Below are 23,664 nucleotides of genomic sequence, written 5' to 3'. Positions count from 1 at the left end.
CGCCTACTATGTGCCGCCATACCTACACAAGGGATACAAAAAAGGCAAACAAAAACAGCCCCTGCCCTCCGGGAGCTCACAGTCTGATGGGAGACAAAGCATAAAAACAATTACGTACAAACGTGATTGAGAAAGATGAGCAGAATGCATCTTGACAGAGATTCAAAAAGGCTTTTTGTGGAAGGTGGGATTTTAGCTGGGAAACCAGGAGGCAAAGTGGACAGCCTGAAGATTTTGCACAGTCTGGAAGTGGCATGAAGAGGAATAGGTGTGAGCAGACGGGAAGTGTGAGAGGACACCATGTTCAGAAGGGCTTTAAAAGTAGCAGCTTTATGTTTGATCCTGAAGATGATGCAGAGCCTCAGCTGATTAAATTGGGGTGGAGAGAGGAGGAGACAGGTGACTGGCAGGCCTAGGTTGAAGTTCGCTGACATCTGAGTGGAGGATAGACTGCAACAGGATGAGACTTGAGGCGAGGGTCCCCACCAGCAGAGCTGGGCAGTGCCGAGAGGGAGGAAAGGGGCCTGTAGTAAGAGGTGTTATGCAGGTAGGAGTAGAAAGGATGTGGTGGCAGATGGGAGAGGGAGAGGAGAAGAGGGTAAGGGGTCAGGGACAGAGAGCTTGGGAGGCGAGTGGCGAGTAGCCTCCACAGTATTCAGGAAACAGAAGAGAAGGCTTGTGGGGAGGGGGGAGTTGAATTTAGTTTTGGGTGTGTTGAGTTTCAGACGTTTATAGGATTTCCTGTGCTGATGTCCAACAGGCTGTCGGAGACTTGAGTGTAGTTAAGAGAGTTTAGGGCTGGACGAGCAGATTTGAGAATCACCGCTGAACAGATAGTTCCGTGGGAGCTGATGAGTTCATCAAGCTCCGCAGCGTAGAGTCCCTGCCCCGACTGCTTAGTTTCTTCTCAAATTTCACTCCATGAACCTTTCAGGACAAAGACCATGGGGTCTGGAGCCAGACACGTGTCTCTACTGTCCCTCCTCTCTGGACCTTGTACTTTTTGTTAAAACGATGCCATTAGACTAAATTCAATTTGAACACCATTGGAGGCAGTGTGGCATAAGTGGGAAGAGTTCTGCCCAGGAGGCCAAAGATCTGGGTTCAGATCCTGCCTCTGTCACCCTTTCTGTGATCCATTTCCCCAAGTTTGCTCGTCTCTCTAACAAGGACTTTGGAGTGTGCTGCCCCAGAAATCACTCAGGTTCTCTATCTTCCTCTGATCTTGCATACATTTCCCCCTCCATTCATACATACATCAGAAATGAAATTGGAAACAAGTCTGTGCTCTGGATTAGATTAGGGTACTTGTTCTTGGAACAATTATTTATTAAGGCCGTAATGTGTGTCCAGCACCATGCTAAGCACTGAGGGTACAAAGAAAGGCAAAATCAAGCCCTGCCCTCAAGGAGCTCCCGTTCGAATGAAAGTGAGAGACCTGTAAGTAATTAGATACAAATTGAGGAGATGAAGGTAATGGCGGGGTGGCACTCCACTGGGACAACGTCTTGGAACCAAGTGTTTCTCTCCCCTCCTTGGTGTGCTGCTACTTTGTTTTTGCTTTAAACTTAATGATAAACGGCTTTTAATTTAAGTATCGGGCTTCAATACTTTGAGCCGTTTAAGATGCTGATCAATTGGACTTTGGTTTTTCCCTTGAAATCAGTTCAAAGAGACCAAGTTCAAACCCTGTGTTTATAGAGGAGGAAAGTGAGGCCCGAAGCTGTGAAATGACTTGGGAAAGGTCTCACCATGAGTTAGTGGTAGAGCCAGGATAAAAACCCAAATCTCCTGATTCTGGGGTGGGAAGGAACAGGGATTGATTAAGCACCTACTATGCGCCAGGACAGTGGAAAGTTCTTTTTTTTTTTCTTTACCTCTGTGCCGTTTCACCAGATGTTGTGGGTAGCTGAGAAAATTAAAGCAACCCCATTTTACCTGTACTTCTCCAACCTTGTCTCTGACTGTTTGTATTGCAACCCCCACCCTGTATTGGACCTTTCCGCTTAAACAGCAAGGGTAGTCCTATCTATTAGGGCAGGCTTACAAGAGATAGCTAACCTGAAGAAGACTTTTTCCTCTTACCAGCAAGAGGCCCCATCCAATCCTGAGGTACCCCATATCCAATTCAACCTCCTGCCTAAATTAAAACCTATATAAGCTTTGTCCTTTTGTTCCTTCTGGAAGTCTCTGCCCTTGTGGATGGGGCTCCCTTGCTGTTGAACTCAATAAACTAGATAACTGTAGGTAGCAATGTAACCAAAGTGACTGCATTTTGTAAAGGTCTTCCATCTTGTCCCTGGTACCCTGTCCCCATACCTGGAATGCTCTTCCTCCTCACCTCCACCTCTTGGCTTCCCTCATTTCCTTCAAGACTCAGTTCAAATCCTTCTATCCACAAGCTTTTACAGGTCTCCCTACCCCACCCCATCCCTTTCCCCAAAGACATTCCTCTGACTACCTCCCTTTTATACTGCTTGTGTCTTTTACATAGCATTGGTGAGATATGCTGGATCCTCACCCTCTTTCCCAAATGAATTTGAGTACCTACTTCTTGAGGGGAGAAAGAGATGAAATTCAAATACAGTGGTCTATCTCAAGTATCACTTAAAACCATTTTAGGACACTGTGAGATTCAAGGAGGCTGGTCAATGAAATACTGAAACTAACTGAGGAGGCCTCTGTCCCTCCAGTCTGGGCTACTGTGCAAAGTTCTTTACAAATATTACATTGTTTGATCCTCACAAAAACCATCAGAGGGAAGTGCTATTATTATCCCTATTTTACAATTGAGGAAACTAAGGTAGAAGATCAGTATGTGAGGCCAGATTTGAACTTAGGTCTTCCTAAGTACAGGCCTAATACTAGGTCATAAACTCATTTCCTACCTTATATTTCTCATGTCTCATGTTATATGTTACATGATATAATGACAAAAAATACTGGCCTTGGAGTCAGAAGATCTCCGTTCAAATTGCTGCTCTGTGGGGCAGCTGGGTGGCGCAGTGGATAGAGCACCGGCCATGAAGTCAGGAGGACCTGAGTTCAAATCCAGCCTCAGACCAAAACACTTGACACTTACTAGCTGTGTGACCCTGGGCTAGTCACTTAACCCCAATTGCCTAAAAAAAAAAAAACCAAATTGCTGCTCTGCCCTTTACTGCCAAGGTAACCCTGGGCAAGGCACCTCAGAGCCTCAGTTTCCTCCTCTGTAAAGTGGAGATAATAGTTGCTCTACCTTGTGAGAAAAGCACTTTGCAAAAACTTAACGTTTACATGTAAAGGTGAGTTGTTGTTAAATGATAGAAGTTCTGTAGCCCCTCTGAGGACTTTCGCTTTTGAAAAAATCTGGTCTTTATCTGGCCCAGGAAAAAGACACAGCTCTGATCTCTTGTTCACTTCCTTAGGTAGCCAGATAGGTAAGAGATTGAGTTAAATTAAGGGATGACAATTCTCTTGGGGGGGGGGGAATGAGTTAACACTAGGATCCCGTAAGTATAGGCTCTCCAGGTATACCTTAGTCTGGGGGTGGGGAGCCAGCAGCCTCAAGGCCACACGTGGCTGGTTTCCCACCCCTGCACTTACTTAGTCCATTCCATAAAGCAAGGCTCTCTTGTCAGCCTCTTCTGAACTTATATTAACATTTAGTCCAGTAGATGGAGCCAGTTAAAGTTTTGAAATGTGATAGGGAGATATTTCCATTGACCACAGCCCTTACCTGCTAACCATTTCTGTCACCTAAATTTGGGCATTTCTTCTAAAGGTCACAACTTCACAAACCCTTGAGATCTTGACCGATCACTGTTCACATCTTTTAAATCTTCCAGCACAGTAAAGGCCTTCTCTTTGTCCTTTTAAAAGCTCACCCCAATAGTAAGCCTCCTGAGGGCTAAGATTCCGTTTTTGGCTTCATTTTTGTATCCTCAGCCCCCCAGCACAATGCCCTCCTGAGTGCTGGGTGAGTAGAATGGATACAACCATTCGGAAATCCATCAAGCTTTATGCTAAGAAAGTAACTGCTGTGCCTTTGTCCCAAGGAGTCCAATGACAAGGCCCCATTTACACCAAAATATTTTTATTAGCCCTTTTTGTGGTAGTAAAAAACTGGAAGCAAAGTTGATATCCATCCATAAGGAAACACAAAATCAATTTTGTTACATGAATGCATGTGGAATATTACCATAAGAAACAATGAATCTGAAAGCTTCAAAATGTCTGTTATCATTCTTACATGTGGGAAGACTTAGATTAACTGTTGCAGAGCGTAGAACCAGGAAAGCAACATCTGCACTGAATGTCTTGTCCTTGCAATGACCAAGCCAAAAACACGAGAATGCACTTTCTTAACTATAATAGATAGCAAGGATATGATGCTTTGAGGTTGGCAGAGTGCTTTACAAATACTATCATCTGGTCTTCACAACATCCCTGAGAGGTAGGTGCCATTATTATCCCCATCTCTTACAGATGGGGAAACTGAGGCACAGGTGAAGTGACATGGTCAGTATCTGGAGGATAGATTTGAACTCAGGTCTTCCTGGGCCTAGGCCTAGCTGCTACCTTTTTACAACTGAGAGCTGTGAACAAAGAATATTACTTATACTGTTGGACTTCACTGATATGTTGGTTAACATGGCCGAAATTTTTTTCCCCTTGTTTATTCTTCATTGTAAGGGGTAACTCTTCATGTGAGAGAGAAGAAAGTGATGTAAAAATAAATTTTATTTTTAAAATATAATAAATGTTTATCAAATTGAACAAACATTGAGCACCTCCAATACTGACAATATAAAGAAACTTCCAAGAACTTCCATTTTATTATGTGAGTATGTGGCTACAACAGCCACACTGATCAATATTCTATGACAGAGAATATGATACCGGCAAAGGAGAACTCCAAAGTGCTAAAGGAAGATAGGAGAGGCTGACCAAAACTCCACCCAAGTCTCACCTTCCACGGGAAGCCTTTTCTGATTCCTTTCGACCTCAAGCCCTCCTCCCTCCCTAAGGGTCTGGCACTCCTTTGGAGGGCAGGGAATGTTTTCCTTTTGCTTTTGTAGCCTCAGCTTTCGGGACAGAGCCTTCTGTCACCACCTACAACGGAGCAGGCATTTGATAAATGCTTCTTGATTAACTGACTGGTTGAACTCTTTTATTAGAGAGGGCTCCGCGGAGGGGCTGCTAGGAGGCACAGTGGATGGAGTGCCTGGCCTGGAGACAGGAGTTCACAGCTGGCCTCGGGAAACTTCGTAGCTGTGTGACCCTGGGCTGAGCATGCAGAAACAAATGACACAATCCTTCCCCTCAATGAGCTTATATTAGGATCGGGCTATCTGTGCAGATTTGTATTTCATGCACATTTCAATCTTTATTTTGTTTCTTGTATTTCCTGTTGTTTGCCAATAAATTTTTCCTCCTGTTAACACAGAAGTGTACAAGTTCTGTCAGATCCCGTGGTATCGAGGAGTAAATTGTACTTAGCAAACTGTTTGGAGAGGCCCAGAGGACACACTCTGAATGCTTTTCAGTCAGGCCAGGAGAGGCCGCTCCCTATGACTAAGATGTCCTTCCCACATTTCTGTGGCCAAAACATCCTTTACTCCTTGCCCACCCTGGTGACAAACCTCCTTGCCTGTGATGAAGTTGGTGGTCAAATGACAGGCGCAAAGCCTTCCTCGCTGGTAGAACAGTAAGGAGGCTTTGGCCCAGGTATCTTGGCTGTCTTCTCTGGGCTCCTGCCGCTGGGACAGACCCTCTTGGGGCCTGGCTTTTCTCCCAGCCGCTGCAAGCTGAGCTCTGGGCAGTCGGTGGCCTTCCTGACCTTTGGGTCACCAGTAAATCTCACTTCAAAAGGGTGTGTTGGGAAGGGTGTGTTTATAAAGTGCTTTTGCCCATCGTGATAAAGGCCTTGGCAGTCTCTTAATAAGTAATGAGAAAAATATTAATGGATTGATCTTTGTGCTGTAGTTGATGAATCAAGTTTTATTTTCATCTTTTTAGTTTTAATGACAGCATATTTCAACAGCATTTTCAAAATGACTTTCTTCAAACAGGAGGAAGTGAGGGAGTATAAATAGTATTAGTACCATTTTACAGATGAGAAAATTGAGGCTCAAAGTGGTTGAACTCTCCTGCCTCGTGCTCACATAGCTGGAAACGAACAGGGCCAGGTATCCTGGTGGGGGTGGAGGAGGGAGTCTTTGGCAAGTCAATAAGCATTTATTAAGTGCCTACTATGTGCCAGGCACTGTGCTAGAGCCTGTGGATACAAAGAAAGGCAAAAGGCTGTCTGCCCTCAGGAAGCTCACAGTCTAACGGTGGAGACCACATGAAAACCACTATGAACAAATAAGATTTGTACGTGAGAAAGTGGAAACTATCTCAAGGACCGGCAGAGACATAAGAACGGTCCTCAGGAGAGAAGAGGAGGTGGAAGGGACGTCAGGAAGGAATTGACACTGGAGCCTTGAAGGTCCGGTGGATGTGGGGGATCAGAGGAGAAGGTGCTGAGGGGGTGGGGCAGACGATCCGCTCCCTCTGGACCTAAGTCCCCCGCCCCCATCCCAGGCAGAGCCCTTCCCCATCCCCGACCCTCCCCCCCAGGATCAGAGCCCCCCTCCCCCCAGGGTCAGACCCACCCTTCACCCCCTCCTCCGGACGGACCCCCAGTACAGGAAGCCACCCCAGCCCCTCGGTGGGGAAGGCTCGCTCGGGTGCATTTGTTTGCATGTGGGCGCCCCCATTAGCCTGGGGGCTCCCTGAGAGCATGGACGGTTTTACTGCCTTTATCTCCCCAGCGTCCCCCACGGTGCCCGGCACACAGTAGGCGCTTCATAAATGAGTTAACACTTGTAAAGCACTTTGCAAACTTTAAAACGCTAGGTGAATAAGCGCTACTATTTAATTATATTGAAGGCTGTTCTCCAGAGGAGCTGGGAAGTTCCTCCGGCCCCTTTAAGAAATAGCTCGTCCTACTCGGTTTAGCTCTGGCCCCGGAGTCCGGAAGACCTGAGTTCAAATGTGACCTCTGACACTTCCTATCTGTGTGGCCCTTGGGCAAGTCACTTAACCCCGTCTACCTCAGTTTTCCTCATCTGTAAAGTGAGCTGGAGAAGAAAATGGCACACCACTCCGATATCTTTGCCAAGCATACCCCAAATGGGGTGACGGAGAGCGAGACACAACTGAAAGGACTCAAGAACAACACTTCTCCGTTGGCCTTCCTTTACCAAGATGGCCTCCGCTCCGCGACTCCCCATTGGTCCGGCCGCGCAGCGGAGGCGGGCCCACGATTCCCTACTCTCTCGCCCGCAAGGTGTAGAGAAGGCCCCTCCGCCCGAGGCCGGATGTGACGTCACTAGTGCGTCTCCGCCGGCTTCGGGGGCGGGGCGCGGAGAGAACCAGATCGAGGCTGGGGGAGGCCCGGAGCGCGGAAGCGGAGAGGCGGGTGAGTGGGGGCGCCTGGGAGGGGGAGGGGAGGAGGCAGCGCTGGGGGGAACGCGACACCTGCCGGGCCCGGCATCTGTTGGGCCCTTCTCTGGTGTCTCCTGCTTCTTGTCTCTCCGTCTCTGTGTCATCTCTGTCTCTCTCTCGTTTCACCCTGTTTTTCCTTGTCTCTCATCTCTCTGTCTCTCTGTCTCTCTCTAGTCTCACCCTGTCTCTCCTTGTCTCTCATCTCTCTGTCTCTCTGTCTCCGTCTCTTTTCTGTCCTTGTCTCTCATCTCTGTTTCTCTCTGTCTCTGTCTCCATCTCTTTTCTGTCCTTGTCTGTCTCTCTTCTCTCTGCCTCTCTCTAGTCTCACCCTGTCTCTCCTTGTCTCTCATCTCTCTGTCTGTCTCTATCTCTCTCCTCACCCTGTCTCTCCTTGTCTCTCATCTCTCTCACTCTCTAAGTCTGTCTCTTGTCTCTCTCTGAGTCTCTCTGTCTCTCCCTTTCTCCTCCACTGTCTGCCTGTCTCTCTCCTCTCCATCTCCTGTGTCTTGTCTCTGCCCCTCTGCCATTCTCCCTCTCTCCCCCATCTGTCTCCATTCTCTCTCTGTCTCTGTCTCCCTTCCCCATCCTGTCCTTGTCAGGCTCCACCTCCCTCTCCCTCATGTTCCCCATTTTCCTTGGGCCTATCTATCACCTTCACTCCTCCACCTCCCTCAGTTTCCCCATCTGTAAAATGAGAGGTTTGGCCTGGCTCCCTGTAAGATTCCTTCCTTCCAAGCGTCACTTTGAGGGCCTCGAAGCACCTACTATGTGCAGAGCCCGAGCTCAGAGCTCCCAGTAGGAGGCCCCAGGTGGCCATGCTGAAGGTGTTTGGGAACCTCCAGACATGCCATGCAGGTGTAGGCCCACCTCCACTTCGCAGCCCTTTCCCCGTACCAGGAAGTCATCCTTCAGCGTGCCCTGAAGAAGACTGGCGTTGCAAAGGTTAGGCTTGGGGCCTTGGAAAGGCCTGTGTGGTTTCCCCAGCACCATCTTGTCTGTTCTGCTGCTCTTCAGTTCTGGCACCAGCTCCTGTCCTCAGTGGCATCTACCTCAGATGTACAAGCTGGTGCATCTTCAGCCGATCACTCTCGATGCAGTGACCTGCAAGGCCCTTTCCTGGGGCCCCCTTTCCTTCTCTTTCGATACTATTCTGCTTGGTAATTTTATCAGCTCTCATAAATTCCATGATGATTTCTAATGCTAGTAATTCTTGGATTGCCTTTTCCAGCCCTGACCTCTCTCTTAACCTCCAGTCTCACATCTCTAGCTGCCTGTTGCACATCTCAAACTGGATGTTGCCTGGCAGATGTCTTAAACTCGACATGTGCAGAACCACACTTGTTGTCCTCTCTCCCAAGCCCTGCCCCTCCTCATTTCGCTCTGACCCTTGAGGATACCGCGTGTCATCCTTGATTCCTCACTCTTGCCCGCCCACGTATCTAATCTGTTGGCAAGCCCAGTTGGTTCTGACTTCATAACAACGTCCTTGTGACACTGTTACCACACTATAACAGGCCTCCTTCCCAGCTATTCTTCTTAAATTGCAGGTGTGGCAGTGTCACCCCTCCCTTTTCCCCCCCTATAATAAAACTCCAGTGCCTCCCTATTACCCTCAGGATCACATATAAAATGCCCTGTTTGGTTTCTTTACCAGCTAGGTGGTGCAGTGATAGAGCACTGGACTTGCAGTCAGGAAGACCTGAGTTCAAATTTGGCCTCTGTTACTTACTAGCTGTGTGACCCTGGGAAAGTCACTTTGCCCTGTTTTCTTCAGTTTCTTCATCTGTCAAATGAGCTGAAGAAGGAAATGGCAGACTGCTCCAGTATCTTTGCCAAGAAAACCTCAAATGGGGTCGTGGAGAGATGGACGTGACTGAAACAATTGGCCAACCACAACGGTTTGGCTTCTCAGGCCCTTTGCGGCTTGACCCCTCCCCCCTTCCAGTCTTCTTACACTTTACTCCCTCACAGACTCCGTGATGCAGGCACTGCCCTCATTACTGATCCTCACACAGAACTTTCCATCTCCCAGCCGAGCCATTCTCCCTCACGGTCTCCTGTGGCTGGTACTCTTTACCTCCTCATCTGCATCTCCTGAGCTGCTTGGCTGCCTCCAGCCTGGCCCAGGAAGCCTCTTCTGAGCCCCCTTAATTCTCACGCCGTCCTCTGTGGCTTAGTTCCCGTCTATCCTGAGTGTGTCACCTGTGCGTGGCTGCTTCCATCTTATCCTCCCTGGTGGACGGGGAGCTCCTCGACAGCAGACGCTGCCTTTGCCTTTCTTTGTATCCCCCGCGGTGCCTGGCACGTAGTAAGTGCTTGATAAATACTTGTTGGCTGACGGACTAATTCAGCCAACAGCAGTTTGTCATAGTCTGGACGTAGGCTTGTTTCATCTGTCTAGTTTTCTCGTCTGTGTCTTTGGATTGGTCTCTTGAGTGACCTTTGAAGGTACCCCGTAGGCATCCTCTGGGGCTTGACGCCCTCGCACAGCGTCTCCGCAAAGGGCACCTGGAGGACCCCACCGTCCCCAGGGGATCCTCTTTCCGTCTCACTCTGTGCTGGACGTCGTCCAGGATGGTGGCGAGCGTATTGGGCCAGCTTCCAGCTGTCTCCCTTTTAAAGTTGTCCTTGTGGGTCGGTCAGCAGAGGAGCCCAGAATAAGGTGCCTTTCTTAAAGCTTTTCGGAGTTTAATCTTCACATGTGCCTGGAAGGTGTTGGAGGAAAGCCTTGAAGGCTGCCTCTTCTGCCTCCTCAAACACAGCTTTGTAATCAGTAGACAAACCATAGTTTCTTGTATTTTCTATGTTACTCAGTTACTTCTGTGGCTTGTTTGTGGTCTACAAACCAGCCATCTCACCTTTTCATCAAGAGTACCCTCTGTGTATATGCACGAATCGTTCTCACCAAGATCTTTATTTGAAAAAGTTATCCGTGCCTTTTGGGTTTTTGGTGTTGTTGTTGTTGTTGTTGTTTTGGGCAAGGCAGTGGGGTTAAGTGCCTTGCCCAGGGTCACACAGTTAGTGAGTATCATGTGTCTGAGGTCGGATTTGAACTCAGGTCCCCCTGACTCCAGGGCTGGTACTCTATCCACTGTGCCACCTAGCTGCCCTGCCTTTTGTTTTTACATCACTGTCATCTCTGGATAAGCTTCCTTGTCTCCTCCCCTAGCATTAAATAAACCCCCCTTGTTTACTAAAGCCAGACCCACAGATGTGGTGGCTGCATCTGACTGCCCACCCATCTTCACCTACTCGGTCCTCCACTTCTCTGCCAAGAGGGAGAAGATCTTTCAGAAAGTTTGTCTAGAGATGACAGAGCAGGCTCAGGTGAGCCAGGGGCTGCTGAGGTCCTTTTTCAGAGAGTAACACTGTCTGTGATTTTCTTGTTGTTTGCTTCCTGACTTCCCTTTGAGATAGCTAGCTTGCAAACTCATCCTTCAGTGCTTTCAAAATAATGCTAGCACACATTTCTCCTCTCTACTTGCTTGGGTCTAACCACTTCTTGTTACTTCAGCTTGAGTCCTGTTTCTTCTTTCTCTTATGGCACACAGGATGCTGAACTGAGGTGTAGAGTAGAATGTGGTGATTTCACTCTTAGCAATGGGGAGACTTCAGAGATAACATTGCAGCCCTGTCCCATTTCTTCCGCCTTCCATCTTTTTGGCGTTCTCCTTCCACAGGATCATAGGCTTACAGCTAGGTAGGCCTTTAGAGATTTCTCAGCTTAGCTCATTTTGCAGGTGAGGACACCAATGCCCAGAGCTGAAGTGGCTTGCCCAAAGGAACACACATAATAAGTACAGTCCAGATCTGAGCCCAGGTCCTTTGACCCCAATCTTTACAGTGTGTATGTAACACTGCTCAAGCTTCATCTGTAAGTGACCTTAGTCTCAGATGCCCCACCGAACTCTCTGCAGGCATGTTTATTTCTAAGCACTTGTACAAATCCCAAGTGGTTTGTTTCATTGAAAAACACATTTGAAGTTAGAGTGACTTTTGCTGAATCATAGCAATGAGACGTGAAGGGACCTTAGAAGACATCTAGTCCTATATTCTCCTTTTACAGAGCGAAAACCAAGGCTCAAGCAGTGACTTGTCCAAAGTCCACTGGGACGAGGCTGTGCCTAGGAATGTCAGTTATTAGCTGCATAGCCTCAGCCAAATCCCTTTCCTTCTCAGGGCCCAAGTTTGCTCATTGGTAGAAGGAAGGGCATTGTTTAAATGCTTTCTGAGGTCCCTTCTCCTCCCAGCCAGTACCCCTACAGTTGGACTAGTGAGCCTTCCTGGAGGACATATGAACTAGGTATCAGAAGAAGTGGAATTTGGCTTGGGAAAGAAAAGACTTTCTGGTGGGAAGCTGTGTGGAGTCCAGCTTCAGTTAGAACTGAAAGATGAAAAGGAGATGAGGTTGACGGAGAGCCCTTCTAGTTTAGGGAGAAGTGGGAACAAGGCTGAAGTGCTAAGGCAGGGCCAGTCCATAGAAGGCATTGAATGCCAGGGTGAGAACTCATGCATTGTAAATCTTTAGCAGAACAAGCTGGTAGAGAGAGTAGTTCCACTTACTGGCACTTCCATCTAGTTTCAGGAGCCAATCTCCTTCAGTGCGGAATTTCAAATAGAATCCCCAAGACTTATCGGTGACTTCAGCATTCAATCCCAAAGGCGGTCTGGGTATCATAATCTTTGCAGTGATGTTTTGATGTTCTCTGTCAAGCCTCGTTGGGGTCTGAGGCAGAGGACAGTGTCTTGCGTTCCAAGGCAATTACCTGTCCTTTTGCTCTTCAGAGATCACTTAACAGAGACAAACTTGACTGAAATCTCATTTCCAAGTCTTAAATGCCTTGCTGTGCTAAGATGGGTGATGTTGGAGGGAGTGGACAGAGGAATAGCAAGACCTAGTCAGAGCTGGTTCTTCTGCTTCCCCCTCTGCCCAAATTTACAAAATTATCCACAGAGAAATCCAGCCTTCAGCAGACTAAATAAAGTGGCTTAATCTTCCTCTCAGATAGTGCCATGCACTGTACACTGAAAGCCCACTGTGAGGAGACCCTGGAGAAATTGAACACTGTTCCTGACCTTGCGATCGGGGAAGGGTGCGAGCCCTGTGATGCCTAAGGAAGGGGAGTGGGAGAAAGAACTACCTTCTTTGTCCTTATGCCTGGGGCAGGTGCCCTTCCTACTCCAGCCCCTTCAATGGGAGATTCCTCCTTTTCTGATCACAGCATCTCAGGGTGGGGGCCCTGGTAGATGCTGTCCAGAGTCCAGACCAAGCCCTGTCTGAACACTGTACTCCAACACACCTGACGAGGGTCACACAGCCTGGCCATCCGTCACACTTCAGGATAGCCCAAAATGTCAGAAAAGGCCCTTCCTGCCTGAAGCCTAAATCCCCCTTCCTGAAACTCCATCTATTGACTCAACTTCTCCGCTCGCTGGGGCCGAGAAGACAAACCCTCTTCTGCGTGAAGGCTGCCATCATCCCCCCCTTTCCTCTTCCCTGGTTCCCTTATCCATGTTCTTCCTAGTAGTGATGATTGGTCCTCTTCAGCTTGTGATATCTACTTATGGATGAGAAGGTGAGAAGGATTGATGCTTGTCAACTGTAGAGAAGGCAAGCTGCACAGCGGTTCTGAAAAAGATCTCAGGGTTTTAGTGGACAGCCAGCTTAGCAAGGCATCAGTGTGACGCAGCAGCCGACAGAGGCTGAATAAATAGGACCATTGTGCAGAGGGAGGAGCTGATGACTGTGACTCCTCCCTGTGCCCTAGCCTGCCCAGACCACACTTGGGGTAACCCTGACAGACCACAGTGCTTCCAGGGCAGGACAGCCTGCTGGGAGAAGATCCAAGAGACCCTGGGAGGACTGGCCAAGCGGGGAATGTGGCAGCTTTCTGGAAGCTTTGGAAGAGCTGTTCTATCAAGGCATTAGCCTTGTTCTGCCCGACTCCCCAGGGATCAGCTGGGGGAAGTTGCAGGGAGAGACATTTGGCATAACAGCCCCTCCCTCCCAGGTGTTGTGGGGGTCCCATGAGATAATCATTGTAAAGCCCCTGCCCCAGGGCCTGGCACAGAGTGGGCACTGTAAAAATATTGGCTGTCCTTAATGGTGGTGGTGGTGGAGATGGTTATTGATGTAAGGAAAGACTTCTAGCCATTGGATCTGCTCCAAATGGTGATGGGCTTCCTTGGGAGCCTCCCAGGAGAGATTCAGGCCAAGGCTGGACTAGTGACCCCTCTGGGGAGTCTGATTACGAGGGTGAGCAAGGTGGCTGAAGTCTCTAAGGAGCACTTGCTTTCTCTTTCCCACTCCAGAACAACCCAGCCCTGATGCCTGACCACGGAGATGTGAGCCTCCCCCCGGACGAGAGGGTCAGAGCCCTCATCCAGGTAGGCAGCGCAGTGGAGGTCAACGAAGATGTTCCCCCCCGCCGATACTTTCGTTCAGGAGTGGAGATCATCCGCATGGCGTCTGTTTACTTTGAGGAAGGCAACATCGAGAATGCCTTCATCCTCTACAACAAATATATCACGTAAGAACACCTTTCTTTCACCTCCCCGGGGCGGGCTCCAGCCTCAGTGCTACTCATTTCCTCATGATCCCTCTCGCTGGAGAGCCTATTTTGCGATACGAATATGTCTTTGCAGTAGATCCTCTTCTTTTCTTGTTGATATTACCGTGGAAGGTAATATTTCCATGGGTTGAACTTCATATACCAGTAGCATCCATTGATCAGTCAGTGAACACTTATTAAGCACCTTCTGTGTGCCAGGCACTCTCTTGGGTGCTGGGGATACCAGGACACAAATTGTTCTTCCACTGCAGGAGCCTTTAAGGGCAGGGAGAGAATGGAGGGAAAGACATCACCAGCTTGGGGGCCGAAGAGGCCCGAGACAAGAGTATTGAAGGAGACTAGACATTGAGAAAAGGCAGAACTGAGGAGGAACCACCAGGACAAAGTCTCAGAGGTGGGAAATGAAGTTATCGTGTGTGAGAAATAGCAAGAATGCCAGGATACCTGCTTTGTTGAGGGCAAAAATGAAGTTAGGCTTTGGGGCCAAACAAACGTAGGCATTGGTGCCTCATGCTGGAGGTGAGAAGGAAGCCCTGCAGCTCACTGTGTCCTGGGGTCTCATGTTAAAGCTGAGCTTTGGGAAGAACACCTAGGCAGGTGGGAATGTAGCGGACACATAGGGTCGCCTTGCCTCAAGCCCTCAGAAGACTATTTCAGGTGATGAGGCCTGGACCAGGGCGATGGCTGGCTGACTGTAGAAAAGGGGGTGTGCCGAGAGACGTTTAGGGTTGCAACTGCATGGCCCAACACTGGGAGGGTGGCCAGGCTGCTGGGCTCATCTACTGACGAGGGCTTTTAATACAGCCATTCTGGGATTGAAGCTAGGCCAGGGTTTCCAGCCAAAATTTTTAGGAGTCCAAATTCTCCTTGCTTTGAGGCTAAGTGGATTCGACAGGCATGACCTCTCTTGCCAAGTTGTTGGGAGGGTTCTAGGTTTAGAACTAGAAGAAGTTTTAGAGATCTGGTTGTCCACTCCATCCATTTGACAAAGAAACCGAGGCCCAGAGAGGTGGGAAGTGGGGATGGGATGGGATTTGGTTCTAGATCTTGGATTCTACAAGAATTCCTGCCTTTGGCAGTCTGGTCAAGCCTAGAGGTTTTCTCAGCATCCTGATTTTAAATAATTGAAGGAAAGGTTAGGTTCTAGTTAGAGGCTAGGAAAAAGGAAGAGGTATTCTTTTCACAGAGCCCCTGAAATCTCTCCATGGTCCTCTCGGGGCATCTGTGGACCTCAGATGAAGGACTCCAACTATAACGGCTTTCCCATTTTTCTGGTAGATTCTCTCCTACGTCCTTTATCTCAGTCACCCTAATCATAGAACATCATTGCTTATGAACAGTGTGCCAGCCTTTACACTTAAGGAGCATACCATCTCAGGGTGAGACAGCACCCTAGGAGAAATTCAGTATTGCTTGTGAAAAAAAATGAAATAATATGGAAGAGAAGGCAGTGAGTTGTCATGGAGAGAGCCTGAGACTGAATCAGGAGAGATCTGGGGTCAATACTGCTTCCAACACTCATTATCTGTCTAAGCCTCAGTCTCCTTATCTGTAAAAGGGGGTCAATAACCTGTGCTGCCTCCTTTCCCAGTTTTTTTCATGGAGAACAAATGAGATCCTGGATGCTAGGTGTTTTTCAAAACTCAAAGTGCTCTATAATTCCAAATATTATTAAGGAAGTCATTATGCTGTCAGGGCCTCAGTGCCCTGCTTTTCCTCTTCTGTCCTTTCCTCTAGGCCTTTCTCTGTGGGCACCTACCCACTGGCATAAAGGCAGCCTTCATGAGTTCATCAGTTCATCTGACTGCACTCTTTTCCAGCCAGGAGCTCTGTTCTCTTTCTGCCAGTGGCTTGGGATGTCTAGCAGTACTTTAAAGGCTCTGGGAAGAGGGTTACAAAGGGCACTACAATGCAAATGACCAGCAGAAGTTCTCATTGGGGGATCCAGGAACTGCTTTTTCTTACAATTGGGTTGATCTCGGTATTTCAGCAGAATTGGTTTTCTTTATAGTACTGTCTGCTTCATTTTATGCATTTAAAAATGTCATTCCAAGAAGGGTTCCATACGCTGCACCAGAGTGACAGTTCTGGGCCCGAGGGTTCCAGGACACAACAGAGGCGAAGAGCCATGACCCCAAAAAATGTTGTTTGTTGGCTTTGGGTTTTTGCCATGGAGCCTTGCCCTGGTGGTCACGCACCCTCAAAGAGTGAAGCTGCCTGCAGTTGTTATGGCTGGGCGCTGCTGCCTTTCCCACACCACCACGTATCACACACACACACACACACACACACACACACACTCACACACGCTCACCCCTCTGTCTCTCTCAGTTTGTCTTTACTGTATTTTAATCACATCTCAATATGACTGGTTTTCTTTGTAACCCAATGTATTTTATTTTAGACATTTAGAAACTGGTATGAGCAGAGGTCCACAGATCCACCTCACAAAAAAGCTCAGAAACCTCTGCTCTAAGGACAGATTCTTGCCAGAAAGAGACCACCAGCTAGAAGCTTTTTAGCGACACCTTTCCTTCACTTGCATTGCTGACGCCGCGGACCCGCCCCTGCTAGGTGGCCACAGGGGAGCTTCTTGGAGAGAGCCGCTGCTGAGGCCTCCTGCAGGCCACCCTAGCGAGTCCTGACTTCCCTGTAGTTCGGTAGGGCACGGAGCGGTGCTTCAGCTCCTCTGGGCTAGTCTGAAAGCCTGGAGCGATCAAGTGCTAAAGGAAGGGTTTTTGGGCAGTTTGGACTTGAGAAGGGATGACGGAGGACCAAGTGGCTCCGCTCCCCCGCATAGGACTCTGGCCCTAGACTCCGGCCTGGTGGGCATCTGGCAAGTGCTGCCAGCAAGGTCACCAGGATACTCACTTCACTGTAGAAATTCTGAAGATTTCTGAACCTGATCATTCACGTTCCTCGAATGCTTCTGGGTTTACAAAGCACGCTGGTCCCAGCAGCCTGGCGAGGTAGGACTCAACTCAGTAAACCTTTATGAAGCACCTGCTGTGTGCCAGACACTGCAGTGAGCGCCGAGGCTGGTTTCTTGCCTTTCTTTGTATCTTACCCCAGAGCCTGGCATACAGTGAGTGCTTACTAAATGCTGGGTGATCACCTGGTTGCTTGTACATCAGCCTTCCTTTGGAGAGGGCTGTGATCTGGACTCTCCAGCTCACTCTCCACTTCCCATCTACAGTTCTGCTCGGTTTGGACTCCACGGGACGTAGTCCCATGCCAGGTACCCCCGATACCCCTCCCTTCCCAGCTTCCTTCTGCGTGCTGTCTTCCCAGGTTAGACTGTAAGTTCCTTGAGGCCAGGGACTGTCTTTTTCTTATTTGTAGTCTTGAAGGAAGCTGGGAAATAAGTGAGGGAATGGGGTTCAGCTGGCTTGCATTTGTCCAAGTTCTTGCAGATAGAGGCCGTGTGCTCATCACTGTGATAGGTGCAGGAAATAAGACAGACAAAAGTAAGAGGCTCCCTGCTGTATCGGGGCTCGAGCTCTACTGGCAGGCCTCCCCTCAGACCCAGAGAGCCCCAGTGCTGGGCCTTGGTCAGGGGGTCGATGAGATGGACCCCCTGGCCTCAAATCCAGTGCTCTTTCTACTGCCCTTCATGAGAGCTGCTTGGGAGCTGCTGGGAATGCACCCTGCATTCCTTATGGCTGGCGTACCAGGCCCCTGCCTCTGCTCACCACCCTAGCCTCACCAACTGCAAATAGGCTCCAAAGCCAGACAGTTCTTAACCTGGGGTCCAGAGTCCATAGGGATGTTTCAGATAGTCCGTGAACTTGGATGGGGAAAAAAAACCACGCCCTTACCTCTATTTTTACTAACTCTTGGTTTTGTTTGTAACCCTCAGCATTTTATTTTATGCCCTTAAAACATGATTGTGAGCCGGATACCCCAGCTTGGCCAGACTGACTGTCCAAGGGGTCCAGGCCCCAAAGAAGGTAAAAAAAGCCCTGCTTGGAGCGTCAGAGATACTTTCATGACAGGTTGGCAGTAGATGAAGGCTAGATGAGCCTCCCCCAGCCCGGAGCCAGTGGCTTCCCAGCAGCCCCCCCTCCCCAACCCCTCCCTCTACCCTCTTCCTCTAGGAATGTGCTGCCTTTTGTAGACCCGAGTTTAAGGGACGGATCCTCAGCAGAATGAATTCAGTGCATTTTTCCCTGATGAACATGAGCAGTAGCCACTCCTGCCGTGGACACTTTCAGAGCTTTTTATGGGCATCGGGGGAGCCTACAGGGAAGGGATCTATGAAGTACCTAGGCAGCTCCTCTCTGGGCTCTGAGAGCCTCTCACAGCCAAGCCTCCTAATCCAAACGTGCTGGGGCTCTGCTGCCCGGCCGGCTCCCATCCTCCCCTCCCTGTCTGCAGTGGAGGAGGGTGCCCCGTGCTGCTTTGGTGCTGCTTTTAATGAAGCTCTTTTCTCTTTGACATGTCTGCGCTCCCGGGGCCCCAGCCAGACGTGACCCTGCCTTCTCTGTACACATCTGGGCTGCAGCTATTCAGTACCTGCTGCACTGCTAACATGAATCGGCCCGTTCTTAGGGTGATCGTCATTGTGGTGGGGGCGGCTGGGAGGCTGAAACTTGGAGTGCTCTGTTCCCTGGCTAGGGAGGCTGCCTGCATAGGACGCTTTCTCTATGGCTTAGCAGTGGAGTCCTGGCCTAGGCATCAGGGGATGGGAGCTCAGTGACCATGTAGTCCAACCCATGTGGAAAAGGCATCCCAGCTGTAAGGTCTGCTTGGAGATCTCTGTGGAGGGGGAGCTGCCACCTCCCACTATGAGCCTCAGCTTTGCCACTGACTAGTTACATAAGCTTGAGCAGTTGCCTTCCACTCCCTGAGCCTCAGTTTCCTGGATCTATGGGATGGAGAGGTTGGATCAGGGGATTTCTGATGCTCCTCTTACCTCTAAATCTGTGAATCTCTGGGAGCTAATCCTCATTGTAGTTCAGTCTTATCTGACTCTTCCCTGTGTCCCCTGGACCGGCTATCCATGCAGAGGTGCAGGAGGGCTTTGCCATTCCTTCTCCAGTTTTAGTTGGGGGTTAAGTGACATGCTCAGTCACAGAGCTAGTATTACTTGTCTGAGCTCAGATGTGAACTCTAGTCCTTCTGACTCTGAGCCCAGTGCCCTGTCCCCTGCACCGCCTGGCTGCCCCAAGACTCTTGGGTACTATTTTCCCATTAACAGCTGACTCTTCTAGTAGCCTTGGGCAAGTCATTCTCTGGCTATCACCACATCAAAACTGCTTTACCTTTGTAACTTGACTGTCCACCCTTTTCCAAACTTCCCTAGTTAGAGTCGAAGTGCCTTGAAAGTGGGCACGAGATCGTCTTGTGGTTTTCTTTCCCCGTACCTGGCACTCAGGAGGAAAGCCAGAACTGTGCTGAAAGATTTATTAGTTCATGCTGGAAACACTTTGTGATCTTCTGCTGTGCATGGTAGAGGCTACAGAGAGGCCAGAGACATGGTTGCTCCCCTCAGGGAGATTGTCCTTTGGTTGCCCAGATGTCAGAAGGGTTTGCTAAGCGTGATATGCACGCACACACACATGTGTGTGTGTACACGTGTACACATGGACATACATATTTACGTATGCAGTGACCACTCTGCCCATTCCAAAGCCCTGCCCAGTGCACTGGTGCCCCGAGGGGCTGCCTAGGCCTCTCTTTGTTGTTAGCACGGCCAGGTAGGCAGACCTGTCATAGCCTCAGCTCCTTAAAGGCAGGGACAAGGTCTGGCTTCATAGGGCTTGGTTTCTCCAAGGCTTTTGCAGCAGAGGTTCTGGCTGTAAGCTTTTGAGGTCTGGGCCCAGGCATAGATGGACTGCGTGGCTTTGGGCCAGAGATCTTTGCTAAATTCAAGCTTCCTGGCTGTGTCGGCTGTGAGCTGACCACATTTTTAGCCACAACAATTCTCAAAGAACATCTCCTAAGTGGGAGAGGGCTTGTGTTCTGTTAGGGGAGGGAGCTCCATGATTCGTGTTTCATTCCCTCACACTTGTGCCCAGAGAAGTCACAGATCCTTCAGTATCTTTGTCTGACAGGATTGTGATTCTGGAGGTGGAAGCAACCTCAGAGACCATCTAAAGTAACCTCCTCATTTTATAGATGAGGGAACTGAGACCCAGGAATAGGAGGTGAGTTGTCCAAGGTCATACAGGGAGCAAGTGTCTAAGACAGGATTTGAACTCAGGCAATTGGACTGCTTTGCACATAGTAGGCACTTATTTGCATCCCTGTCCAAGGGACTGTTTCAAGTGGAATTGAAATAACCTCTAGACTTGTTCAGATGGAGATTAAGCAAACAAGCCCTAAGGTCCATCCACGGCATTGGCAGATTCTGGCGGGGGGCAAGAGTCTACATCCCTTCGGCTGCTCCTTTCTGGGTGCCCGCTGCAGTGAAGGAATAGCTCTGAGCATGCTGGAAGATCTCAGAGTGGCAAGGGGTATCCCTGCCTTCCAGGCCCTCGGTTCCTTCCTTCTGCCAGCAGCCCACCTCCTCATTTTCCCTCTGAATCTTCTTCCTTGTCCTAACTTTCGCTGTTCTCCCAGTGACCTCCCTGGGACCACTCAGAGACCTTCCATTGTCCCTCCGCCGCTCAGTGGGCATCTGCCTACAGAGTCACTCCTGCCTCCCTAGCCGCCCTGCCACCAGACTCATCGAGGCCCTTATTACCCACCCTTCCATGCCAACACTCTTCTTCCCCTCTGATTCATCCTCCTGCTGCATATTGGTCTCTGTGACCCAAATGCTTTTGGGGGGTCTCCTTTGGAGGGCATTCAAGGCCCTTCACCCTCTGACTCTGGCCTTCCATTGTACCCCTATCTCACATTCCCTTCCTTTACCTGTGCCACACTAGAATGAAACCAGATTGTTTGCTGTTCTCTAAACATGCCCTGCACTTTCTCACCTCCAGACTTTTGCTTACACTGTTCCCTACTCCAAGACTGCCTTCCCTTCATTTTGGCTTCATAATAACCTCATTGTCCTCTCAGGCTGGCAGACTGCCAGGTCAAAAGCCCTGTCAGATCTAGGAAGCCTTCCTGGCTTCCCCTAGCTTGAAAGGATCGATTTCTTCCTTGTCCAACCTCACAGCAGTTTGTAACTTCCTGAGCTTCTAATCTCATTTGTGGCATGTTCATCTGCTCTGGCTAGATGTTAGATTCCTTGAAGATGGAGACTGTCACATTATCTTTGTGTCTTCCCGAGTTCCTGCACCATGCACAATGCCAGGGGGGTGAAGGAGTGGTGTGGTGGGGCAGATGAACGGTACGCTGTGTTAGAGTCTAGTCTACCCCACAGGCTCCAGGAGTAGTGAAGACAGTAGGTGCTCCAGTCAGAGCAAGAGGAGCTCATTCTCAGGTATGAGCTTTCCAGAAAGTTCCTGGGAGGTGAGGTTGTGGCATCGAAGGATTGATAGGATTCTGAAAGATGATTGAAAAGCAGGAGCAGAGGTGGAAGAGGGACTGTTGGGGAAACTGTGAGGACTGTTCAGTTTGTCTGGAGGACAGCTGGTCAGTAACAAGTACCCCGAGCCTAAAGCCTTTGTCTACCATTGGCCTTCCTGAGGGACACACAGCGGTGTGTAGGATACTCCCCTCAGAGGACTGGGTTGCAAGTCAAGGACCCCACCTCCACCAGGCATGCGACCTTTCTGGGGGCAGCCGCTCATGGTTTTCATCAGTGGCATGTGGTAGCCATTCTGTTGAGGTTACTAGGAGAAAGTGAAAATGCTGGGCAAGGCTTCCTGCAGGCTTCAAACCCAGGAAGGAGTCCCTGCTCTTAAGGGGCTCCCAACTGATGGAGGAGAACCCCAAAAAGAATCTGAGGGGAGGGACAGTACCCAGCACAAAGGCATGAGAAAGTCCCCCTTTCAGGGGAGAAATGATGAGATGTCTAGCCTGGCCCCCGTTCTGAAGTTGAGGGTTTGGGAGGAACTCTTCGATGTCCACCCTCCACCCCCTCCAGTCAGAGGAAGGGACATGAGTTTCAGAAATTATTTGATCCTTCAGGATGCTGAGTTTCTAGAGACAGGGGAGCAGCCTAGTGAGAAATGACAAGGTGTCTGCCTGGGCCTACTCCTCAAGTGGTGTACCTTGGGACAGCTGGACAGGTGGTATAGTGGTTAGAGTTCCAGGCCTGGAGTGGGGAAGACCTGAGTTCAAATGTGACCTCACACACATACTGGCTGTATGACCTTGGGCAATTCACCTAACCTCTGTTTGCATCAGTTTCCTCATCTGTAAAATGGGGATAATGATCATACCTGCCTTCCAGGGTTGTTGTAAGGACCAAGTGAGATAATTGTAAAGTGCTTGGCACACAGTAAGCACCATATAAATGATAGCTGTCACCATCTTCATCATCATTATTATATTATTGTTGTTAAATGGAGGCTGTGGAAGGAGCTCTCTGATGTCTGCCCTGTCCAGTCAGAGGCAAGGAGCGGCCTGAGGGGTGCCCCTCCCCTCACAAGAGCTCTGGGCAGTAGGTCCTATTGCCATACCTGTTTTACAGATGAGGAAACTGAGGCAGATGGCGATCAAGTGACTTCCCAGGGTCACAGAGACAGTAAGTGTCTGCAACTACATTTGAACTCGGGTCTTTCTGACTCTAGGTCTCCCCTCATCTCCTTGACACCACCTCAGTGCCTAGAGTATCTCCCATTTCACGTGTAAGGATCTTATACATACATGGCTGTTTGTCTCCCCATTCAATTGTGAGCCCCTTGAGGGCAGGGACCAGGTTTTTGCCTTTCTTTGAAACCTGTCTTTGGAGAGGCAGCAGCTGCCATAGTCAGAGATAAGGAAGTGGGTCAGCGGGTAGGGGCACCGAGGCTGGCACGCTGACCCAGTTCCTTGCTTTGGTTTCCTTTGAGGCAGCGTCTGTGCTCTCGAGGTGATGGGCGGGAGCCTTTGCTCCTTGCCTGCTCTGCTGGCCCGGGCCGAGGCTCCTCCCACACCTCCCCTGCTTCTACTCCTGAGGATGGAGGGAAGGCTGGCTGGCCAACGTACACTGGCTGTTGGCAGCTCATGCTCCAGCTGTTTGTTTTGGCCTCTGCTTCTGTTCATTTGGCTTCAGTCCTATTAAAAGCGATCTCCATTCTGAGGTCCTCTAACGTGTCCACTAACCGCTGGAGGCAGATTTCCATGTGGAGCAAAATTGCGACCCTTGTTGAACATTTCAAAGTAAGTCCTTCGTAATCGCTTCCTGATGCCTGGAGTAAACAGTGCTTCCCAAGGCTGGGACTTGATCGCAGCTAAGGAGGCTCTGTAAGCGCCTTGCCTCCCTTTGGAGGAGAGGTGAAGGGACTCTCTACCGCTTTTGTTCCTCAAGAGAGACAGGCTTGCTTTGAAGAGCACATGACAAATATGTGCTCAATACCCCATCCAGCCCATGGGGTCAGACCCCAGATTGGAACGAGACAAGGAGCAGTGTGTGGTGCAGACCACGGAAGCCTCTGAAGGAGCGCGGGACCCGCATAAGGCCCATGTTGCCGCAGAACCCAGGGCTGGCCAGAGTCCAGCCAGCACCCATAGCCACAGAACCATATCCGGGAAAATTCCTTTTGCCAGTTAGTTCTCCCTTTCAGAAATGCATCTCTTT

The 23,664-nt window shown here is 49.6% G+C and overlaps 1 protein-coding gene across 2 annotated transcripts in view; it reads left to right on the top strand.

The window, feature by feature from the left end:
• The first annotated feature begins 7,338 nt into the window (after nucleotides 1-7,338).
• STAMBP (STAM binding protein) overlaps nucleotides 7,339-23,664 on the top strand; it is a 30,289-nt gene continuing 13,963 nt past the window's right edge. Inside the window, exons 1-2 of one of the 2 annotated variants that reach the window (XR_013484414.1) lie at nucleotides 7,339-7,447; nucleotides 13,786-14,003. Coding sequence is in view for 1 of the 2 variants with exons in the window: in XM_021007730.2 (XP_020863389.1) it covers nucleotides 13,801-14,003 (203 nt within the window). In the remaining variant the exon portion in view is untranslated. The remainder of the gene's footprint in view (nucleotides 7,448-13,785; nucleotides 14,004-23,664) is intronic. The other variant, XM_021007730.2, reaches the window with a different exon arrangement.

The sequence above is a fragment of the Phascolarctos cinereus genome, unplaced genomic scaffold (assembly GCF_003287225.1).
Source record: "Phascolarctos cinereus isolate Bilbo 61053 unplaced genomic scaffold, phaCin_HiC Scaffold_2;HRSCAF=192, whole genome shotgun sequence".
Classification (NCBI taxonomy): Eukaryota; Metazoa; Chordata; class Mammalia; order Diprotodontia; family Phascolarctidae; genus Phascolarctos; species Phascolarctos cinereus.
This window is presented reverse-complemented; position numbering and strand designations above follow the sequence as displayed.